General features: G+C 37.8%; 1 protein-coding gene across 1 annotated transcript; it reads right to left on the reverse strand.

Moving 5' to 3' along the window:
• Positions 1 to 2,010: 2,010 nt before the first annotated feature.
• LOC120315604 (proton channel OTOP1-like) lies at positions 2,011 to 9,251 on the reverse strand. The gene is made up of 3 exons (XM_039360246.1): positions 9,236 to 9,251; positions 4,062 to 4,993; positions 2,011 to 3,122 (listed from the first exon to the last, which is right to left on the reverse strand). The coding sequence occupies exons 1-3, from the start codon at positions 9,249 to 9,251 to the stop codon at positions 2,952 to 2,954; spliced, it is 1,119 nt and encodes a 372-aa protein (XP_039216180.1). The 3' UTR covers positions 2,011 to 2,951.
• Positions 9,252 to 9,836: the final 585 nt, after the last annotated feature.

The following is a 9,836-nucleotide window of genomic DNA, read 5'->3' on the forward strand; positions in this document are numbered from 1 at the left end:
AAAGGTCTTTGGGAGACTTCCTGGACACAAGCCACATGGGAATCTCTTTGTCTGTAAGAAGCATGGGCCATGGAAGGTCTCCCTATAAGATGGTATAAAGAGCAAAATCTTCTTACCTAAGGAAAGGATCTGAAAGATGAACAAACATGTATTCCCAGCAGCACCAATCTCAACGTGAACGCAAGTAATCTTTCTCATTAAAATATATTTGTTTGTTATAAGATCGTTTCTTTTGAGTTAACTATCTGACTGGATTTGAAATATAACACTTTTGAATTTGGGTCAGTATAAATGTATAGGCCAAGAAGAAGCTTATATGCAACAGTATACACAATCTGAGATGAAGAAGTTACTGATCAATTGAATTCTGGACTGGATTATGAGCTGATATTGGGAAAAAACAGGGGAAATGGCAGAGGAGATGAAATCATGGAGAAAAACTAAATACCTAGAATCACAAGCTGAGTCCCAGGATCAACTTACTGGCCAAGAAGAAGCTTATATGCAACAGGGTACTCAATTCGAGATGCAAGAACTTACTGACCAATTGAACTTTAGAAAAATTTTGGATCCAAAACCCCAGATTGAAACTTTAAATATTACAGAGGAGGATATTTCACAAGTTTATGTACAAATGGAGTACTTTGAAGATCAAAAAAGGATTATAAGTGAAGTTCTTCCATTGCTAAAATTAATTGACAGCCAGATGCGACCGATTAAAAGTTATGATAACCTGGATAAACAAGCTGAAACTATAATATGGAATAAAATGGACTGTATTGTTTATATGATACTGGAAGAGGGGGAAGAGAATTTTTAATCAGATTGACTTGTTGACTCAAATACCGAGATTTGATGACATTAATGTTATTACGAAAGCCAACTTGTTATAGAAGAAAGGCCAGAGTTAGATTTAAGAATGTGATATAAAATTTTAATTATTGGGTCAAAAAGGTTTTAGAAATGTGGACTGATTTGACAATCTAATTGAGTAAATGGAAGTACTAAGATAATAATTGGTGTAATAATATGTTTGTTTTAGATATGATAGTTAATTTGGTTGATAGAGTATATTTAGAATAAATAAGGGAAGTTTTTTTGGATTAAGATTTGGTGGAACATTCAACTGATTCCACAATTATTTTTATTGGGTGTTATTATAGATTGTGATGCCAAAGAAATTAACTTGATGTTGAATTTGATAATAGCTGCAAGATTATTAGTAGGGCAATATTGGAAGAAGGATTGTTTGCTTACTATAGAAGCATGGGTGCTTAAAGTATTAAATTTAGCAGAAATGGCTAAGATTTCTGTTTATTTGATGGATCACTTACAGGAAAGATACATTTCGGTTTGGAGAAGATGGATAGATTGTATTCAGAATAGATATGGGATTAAAAGTTTATATTTAGCTTATGAGTGAATTTTAGAGTATTATTATTAATAGTTTATTATAGTGGAACTTTTTTATTATATTAACTTGTTTAAGTTTTTATCATTATGTTTATTTTCAATTTGGTTACAATTATGTTATTAGTATTGTTTAACAATTTGGAGATTGTATTGTTCAATAATTAGGATATCAACTTGTTTATGTTTTATTACTATTATGTTTATTTTCAATTTGTTTATATTTATGTTAAAGGGGAGTTAAAGCACATTATGGACTTGGTTATTTATATAGTTGGTTAATGTTAGTTAGATTATGATTATCATATTTGTAACCCTGTACTCAGCTCTGGGAAGTGGGGGAGGGAGGGGGGGTTTGGGTAGGTTGATTTTGGTTTATATTGTAATTTTTATAAAACTTTTTAATAAAAAAAAAACATCCAGCTCTGCCTATCCCAAGACCTTGGTAAGAACTCAATAGGTAGACAAAAATGGCAAACCGGTCTGAACATCTGTCTGACTTCGATGAATAATAATAATAATAATAATAATAATAATAATAATAATAATAATAATAATGGAAGTATGCAGCTAATGAAAGTTAAAACTCAAATTGCCACTTTATTAGGAATGTCATAAACAAATATAAATAAACATATGACTTTAAAAATTATGTAATTATTATGTCTAGATACCTGTCTAATGAAATAGTTTACTGTTTCATACTATTTTTTCAGAAGAAAAGTGTTCTTTTGAAAAAAAAATTACATCTACTCAGTACATCCTGATTATCAATATGTTCAAAAGGTTTCACTACTATACAAATAGTCCTCAACTTATATTCATTTAGTAACCATTCAAAGTTACAACAGCACTGAAAAAGTGAGTTATGACCATTTTCCACAATTACAACTACCTGTATTTGGTTATTTCTCTCCTTTTACAAGTAGAGGCTTAAATTTTATAATTCTGACCTCCCTCACCTTTACGGATGAAAAATCAATGACACTATTGAATATTTATCGTAATTATTATTAGTAGTAGTATTAACATAGGTGTACAGTACTTTGGTGGGGATACTGCTTTTTCATTTCATTTGATTCTGTAATGTTGTCATTGACATAGTCTGCAGTCTCAAACATCCTCTTTGAGCTCGTTGCAGAGACATACCTGCTCTGGATCAGAAGGGAACAGATAATTAAAGAAAGCAGAGATGCTCACCTGCCACCTGGCAGCAGCAGCTTCCAAGATCCTGCTCTTTTCCTTGATTTCTGCACCACATATTGGAAGTACGGAATGGGGGTGGGGGGGTAAAACATCCATGTCCATTTAAGTGCCAAATCAGCTCTTTTTCTTAAAATCTGCAACCATGCAGCTGTGTATTGGCTCAATGCTTTTACAGATGTAATGCTTTTACAGATGTATTGTTTGCTTAAATTTCCCCACAAAGGAGTGAAGAGATGTCAGATGGATTCAGTTAAATGATCTTGGATCTTCAAGATCTATCAAGTATATTTATCTTCCCAGCCTTTCATACTTCCTTCTTGATGAAATTATACAATTTACATTTTGCAGCTAACCTCAAAGAGAGAGGCAGCTGAATGCATCCGGTAGAAAATGGAAAAGGGCATTGCAAGATTCACCATAATGATCCAAGGTTCAAATCCAAAAACCATTTCTTCCAGGCCATTGTCATATTCAGGGCGGCAGCCAAAAGCTTGTGGAATCCAAAGCTATATAAAAAAAAGAACATTTGTAAAAAAAAATATCTAGACACTGTTTCTGTGAGATTATGCTGGGAACAATATTTTTCAGCTTGATTCATATAATTTAACTAAAAATTCAGTTGCAGAATTTTAAATTTTATTTTGTATTATTTGTTCACATTATCATATAATCTTTGTCCTGGTTTCAAAACCCCTTTCTTAGGTTTAAAATTATAGATTGAAAAAAACAATAGAACTTAATATTAATTGGATAAAATAAATAATTTCTAAAAAAGCTATGAGAAGTAAGGGGACTAGTTTAAAACATATCTGCCAGCTGGCTAATATGGTTGAGTAGCCCCTAGTGCCTATAGATCAGGGGTGTCAAATTGCTGGCCCATGGGCCGGATGCATTATGCCAAAACCATGCCCACCCCATTGCCGGCAATGGAGAAAAAGTCGCAATACATCGTGACACGTCATGTGACATTGCGAGTTTGACACCCCTGCTATAAATGATAATAAAGGAGATAAAATCTTCCTTTGAGGGGGAGAAACATATAATAATATGTTTTGCCCAGCAGATCTGTGTCCATTTTGTAATTTCTAGAACAGACCACCCTCTTCCTTCTCAATTCCTCTCCCTTTTGAGAATGATGCTTGGTTGCTAGTTTGTGAGCAGAAATTGAGGGGTTTTTTTATTACGCTAATTTGGCTATCTTTGTTGGTTGAAGAGCAAGCAAGTTCAATCTTTGCTTACTCTTTGGAAGAGAAAAGGACCCAAGGCAAGATGTCCAACAGTTCATCTGGCCTCCAGTGGTTGTATTCATTCAGCTACATGACAAGTTACATGAGTAGGAAGAATTTCATCTTCTGATTTCTGCAGACCAAGTTAATGTTAAAGACAAAACACACTGAGGGAAATTGTCCCACTATAGAATAAATTGCATTATTTTAAATACTTACTGAGAGATTACACAAGAACAAAAATACAGCAATATTCTTCAAGATACTTTTGCTGTTGACAGAGAAGTTTCTCAGAGTGAATGAGAAATCTGGAGAGGATGGAGGGACTGGAAACTTGCTCTGATCGATGTTTTCATGGAAAGCACAACTGGAACTGTTCTCAGATGGATAACTATTTCCATAATATATGGATGACAACTCTCCATTTGTTCCATTATAGATTTCTTTGTAGGAAGCTGTAGGGGAAAGATTGCTTCCACTGGACACTGTTAATATTCGCAGAGTTTTAATGTCATCATTACTCTTGTCATGCTCACGATGTATAGATTCAATTATGAAGAGGTTCTGAATGTATTTCTCAATGATAACAAGCACAGAGTAGGGTAAATTGAACCATGTATATGCAGGATGGGACTGAGCAGAGATAATTGCAAGAATAGAACCCCAAGAAAGAAGCCAGGAGCCTGAGGCAGTCCCCACCAAGAGGTCTGCATCAAGTTTTCTAGCTGGATTTTTAGAAACATCCAGTGATTTGTCTTCAAGTCTATAGATTAGAATCGCCACAATACCAGCTGCGCACATGAGTGCCAGTACTGTGATGGCATACAAGTAAAACATAGTAAGTGCTAGTTCACTCTTTAATTTTGAACGCCCAATCTGAATAAGATAAACAACTACAACTGCTATTGTTGTAATAAATACTACTAGACCTAAGATGTTGCCTATTGCTTTGCCCTGAAACTTGAATGGCATCTTGTGTGGCTGTAGATATTCAACTTTACGCCCAATGTTTTTCCAGACCACGTACAGCATTGTGGATGCTAAAATGTGGTATTCAATATTGAAGGGGTATAAATAATATATTCCTTGGGAAAATATGGAACAGAGGGTAGTGGAGGTACAGTTGCAAAGTGGTGTATGATCATCCAGTTCTATGCAGAAAGAAAAGAAAAAAAGAATGAAATCATTTCTCATTCCTAAAATGCCTAAAATCCCTAGTTACTAAGGAAATGCAGGATACAAATACTATTATATTTTAGTATAATATACTAGGAACTTATACAGGCAGTCCTTGAATTACAACAGTTCATTTAGTGAGTGTTTGAAGTTACAACCACATGGAAAAAAGTGACTTTTGATCATTTTTCACACTTATGACCATTGCAGCATCCCCATGGTCACATGATCAAAATTCAGATGCATGATAACTGACTCATAGTTACAATGGTTGCAGTGTCACGTGATCACCTTTTGTGACCTTCTGACAATCAAAGTCAAAGAGAAAGTCAGATTCACTTAACAACCATGTTACTAACTTAACAACTGCAGTTATTCACATAACAACTCTGGCTAGAAAGGTTGTAAAATAAAGTACAACTCACTTAACAACTTAAAAACCAATTTAGCAACAGAAATTTTATGCAAAACTGTGGTCATAAGTCAAGAACCACCTGTAATAATAAATATTACATAGTCAGGGACAAATAATCTTAAATAAAAAATCACAACTCTTAATATGATATTTTCCCCAAATTTATATGCTCAGCTGTGACAAAAAGTTAACAGAATAATAGAGTTGGAAGGACCTTGGAGGTCTTCTAGTCCAGAGCTTTTCAACCTTTTTACCAATTGTACCACTTTTAGGATATGGCAATATTCAAGTACCGCCTAGCAAGATGTCAAAAACTTGATGACCAAAAAAACCAAAAAACCTGTTGAAAGTTGCAATTGCACTGAAATGACTTATGACCATTTTTCACACTTATGACCATTGCAGTATGGCCAGGGTCATGTGATGTATATTTGGATGCTTGGCAACTGATTCATATTTATGATGGTCACAGTGTTCCAGGGTATTGTGATCCCCTTTTGCAACCTTTTGACAAGCAAAGTCAATGGTAGGGCTGCTGGTGGCCAAGTGCTAAGGTGGGACTTCCCTCCCTCCCTCTTTCTCATTCCCATCTCCTTCTGAAGGAAGAATTTGACCCCTCCCCCATATTTTCTCTCTTCCATATATTCACCAAACAAGGAAAAGCCTCCAGAGACAGAAAAGACAAGCTGCTGAGTGAACTAGCTTAAAAAGGCACATTCCCCTTTAAGAATTAGCTACTGGCTAGAAAAGAAAGTTAAGCAGCCGGCAATTAAGGAAGAAAAAAAATGTAGTAAGTACTGGCTGCTGGGTAAGGCAGCCTTGCCAAATGGCTCCATTCTGATTTCTGAAATAAGGAACTGAGCAAGAAAGAATGGCTAATGTGTGTTTATTGTTTTCCAGATTACTCCCAACTTTTAGGAGGGTCCACCTATCAAGTCTTTTTTTTATTAAAAGTTTTACAAATTTAATACAATATAACCCAAACCCCTCCCACCCCTTCCCCCCTCCCCAACTTCCCAGAGCTGATTACAGGGTAACAAATAAACAATCATAATCTAGCTAACATTACCCGACTATAATGTCAATCAAATCATAAGATACTTTAACTCCTTTTCAAAACAAATATTAACAAATTAAAAACAAAAAAATAATATAATACTGTAACACTAAAAATAATATAAATTCAATCATATTAAACTATTAATAATAACCTAAAATCTACTCATAAGCAAGATAATACTTTTCAGTCTCATATTTCTTTTGAATATAATCAATCCATCTTCTCCAGACCGAAATGTATTTTTCTTGTGAATGATCCTTCAAATAGGCGGAATTTTTCACCATTTCTGCTAAATTAGACACCTTAAGTATCCATTCTTCCATAGTAGGCAAAGAGTTTTTCTTCCAATATTGCCCCACCAATAATCTTGCAGCTGTTATAAAATTCAACATCAAATTAATTTCTTTAACATCAAAATCATCCATAATACCCAACAAAAATAATTGCGGAGTAAACTTTATCTTTCTCTTAAAAATCTTTTGAATATTCCACCAAATCTTAATCCAAAAAGCTTTTATATCTCTACATGTCCACCAAATATGATAATAGGTTGCATCTAAGCTTCCACATCTCCTGTAATTGGGATACATGCAGGACAACTTTTGGGGATCCAAGTGCCATCTATAAAACATTTTATAAAAAATTTCTCTTAAATTTTGCGCTTGGGTAAATTTTACATTTCTGACCCAAATTGTCTCCCATGTATCCAATAAAATTGGTTCTTGAATATTTTGAGCCCATTTAACCATACAATCTTTAACTAAGTTTGTTTCAGAATCTAATTCTATTAAAACATTATAAATTCTCTTTATATGGGCTTGAGTTTGATCTTTAATCTGTTTTACCAAATTTACATCCCTCTAAGGTAATACCAACCTTTTGATCTAAACTCCACCTTACTAACAATTGATTGTACTGAAACCAAGAGTATACAATATTTCCTTGCTTCAGCTCAATTAAAAGCTTTAGTTGCCAATCCTTCCCTACTAAACTAAGTAATTCCTTATAAGAAATCCTATCCAAATTCACTCCCCTAGATATTCCCTCTATCGCGTAACCAGGACTTCCTCAAATTGGAATTTTATAATTTAACCTATAATAATACTTCTTCCAGACACGTAACAAAGCACTTCTCAAAATATGGGATTTAAAAACCTGATCCACTTTTTTATCATAAATTAAGGCTCCATTCTTAAATAAAGGAATGCTACAGGCAAAATCCATTCAGAAGAAAAATATTTCAAAATCCCTTGCAGAAAATGTACAGCTAACAATAGCAAAGCAATAGAAACTAACAGGAGCCATCAGTCAAATAGAAATTGCCAAACACTCAAGAACAGAAAGCCCCCAGGACTTCAAAGTCATAAAAGCACATAAGAATCTTTCCACTCTCCATCTCCCTGCCTCACCTCCAGCCATTGCTGCCTTTTTTCACTCCTCTTGGAGGGTGACCCCTCCCCCACTGCATTTCTTGCCTGTTTGCTGCTGCCAGCACAGGTGGCTGCAACAGCAGTTGTAGATCAGTTCATGGCCAGCCTGCTTGATCTCTTCTCCTCTCCCCCACCCTCCTCCTTCTTCTTCTTTCCCTTCAGTGCAACTAGAGCTGACTCTGCCTCCTCCCAAGGCTGCTGCTTTTTTTCTCTCTCCCTCTCCTACCCAAACTGCCTCCTTTTATAGCCTCTCCTGTCTCTGTCCCTCTCCTCCTCCTCTCTCATGGGGGAGGGTGAGCAAGAAGTGAATCTGGGGCCTTTGCCTTGCCCCAGCAACTCTGCTGCTGCAGAGGATTCTCTCACAATAAGTCCTTGCCTGCGCTGGCTCTTTCCCTCCCCCACTACACTTGGCTAGGCAGGGCTGCGTACCACCTGCCACTTGTTAATGTACATCACTTCTGCAGGGCTGTCAGGGCTCAGCAGAAGTGCCAGGATCAGTGCTGGGCTCCAGCTGATCGGCGCTTCCTTGGGGCTCAGAGGAAGCACAAGGATCAGTGGTAGGCTCCAGGCTGATCAGCATTCCTTTGGGGCTCAGCGGAAGTGCCACAATCAGTGTGGGGCTCCAGCTGATCGGCGCTTCTTTGGGGCTCAGCAGAAATGCCAGGATCAGTGCTGGGCTCAGCAGAAGCACCGATCAGCTGTAGCTGCACATGCCGATCCTGGGGCTTCTACTTAGCCCCCATAGCCCTGCAGAAGCACATGCCGATCCTGGGGCTCCTGCCCAGCTCACTCGCTTGCCCTTCTCCCAAAAACACGCTGCTTGCTAAAAGAGGCCACTCATGCACTCTTCTCCTGAAAACATGCCGCTTGCTAAAGAGGCTGCTCATTAATGCACCCTTCCCACGAAAACACACCACTCGCTAAACAGGCCGCTTGCTCATGCACCCTTCCCCCCAAAAAACACACCGCTCACTAAACAGGCCACTTGCTCACTCACCCTTCCTCCAAAAACAGGCCGCTTGCTCTGTCTCTCCTCACTGCTTTGGTAAGAAAAGTCTCTTCTTGCTCTTTCTCTCCCTCTCCCACCAAAACCTGTTCCTTTTATACTTCTCTTCTCTCCGCCTTCCTCTTCTCTTCTGGGTGCACAGAAGCTCCAATTAACATGTTGCCATGTGTGTCAATTCTGGGGCTTCTGCCAAGCTCTGCAGTTCCAGCTGATCTCCTCCAGGTCTGTGCAGAGTCACTTTAGCTGGTTCTCTCCCCCGCTACACTTGGCTAGGGGTCGCATACTACTTGCCAGGTGCTAAACTACCATTGGTGGTACGCATACTGTTATGTATTGAGGTGAATTACTTGGAAAATGTTGGAAATGGTCAAACAGCTGTGTCTGTTTAAAGTCCAGACTGTCTGTCTACATACTTGTTAGCTTGTGTTTAAGCGGGAAAGATTGCTTTAATTCTATTGGCTGCCGCCTAGCAGTGATCTGTATAAATAGAGGTTAAGCGGCAGTTAGTGCTGCTTCTGTGTTAACTTAATAAACAAGTTGTTGTTTGCACCATTTGCCTCGTAAATGCCTCACCAATCCCGAAACATAACAATGGCGATGAGGAAGGGGTGGGTTGCTAAGGGAGAAGAGCCAGAAGTCACTAGAGGTGAGACCAGGCCTCAGCGCCCTGGAAGGAACCATGTTCCTCCCCCCACTCTGCCTGCCAGCAAGCAACACTGGAGGCCCACGTCCCTAGGACCAACACAGAAGCCTTAGCAGCACAAGGCATTGAGAGGTCAGAGACAACTCACCATGCCCAAGCTTGGAAAACTGTCGGAGTTCGACGTGTCACATCCCGAGAGGTGGAGTTCATACATTTCTCGAGTCGAGAACTATCTGAGAGCTAACCAAGTTAGCAAAGATGGCT

The sequence above is a fragment of the Crotalus tigris genome, unplaced genomic scaffold, assembly GCF_016545835.1.
Source record: "Crotalus tigris isolate CLP2741 ecotype Arizona unplaced genomic scaffold, ASM1654583v1 scf7180000019165.341595, whole genome shotgun sequence".
Taxonomy (NCBI): Eukaryota; Metazoa; Chordata; class Lepidosauria; order Squamata; family Viperidae; genus Crotalus; species Crotalus tigris.

Bases quoted from the DNA above. Each gene is read 5' to 3' on its own strand.
- LOC120315604 (XM_039360246.1), bottom strand. The intron at 3,123-4,061 runs GTAAGTATTTAA...TTTTTTATATAG, and splicing joins TGTTCTTGTGTAATCTCTCA to CTTTGGATTCCACAAGCTTT.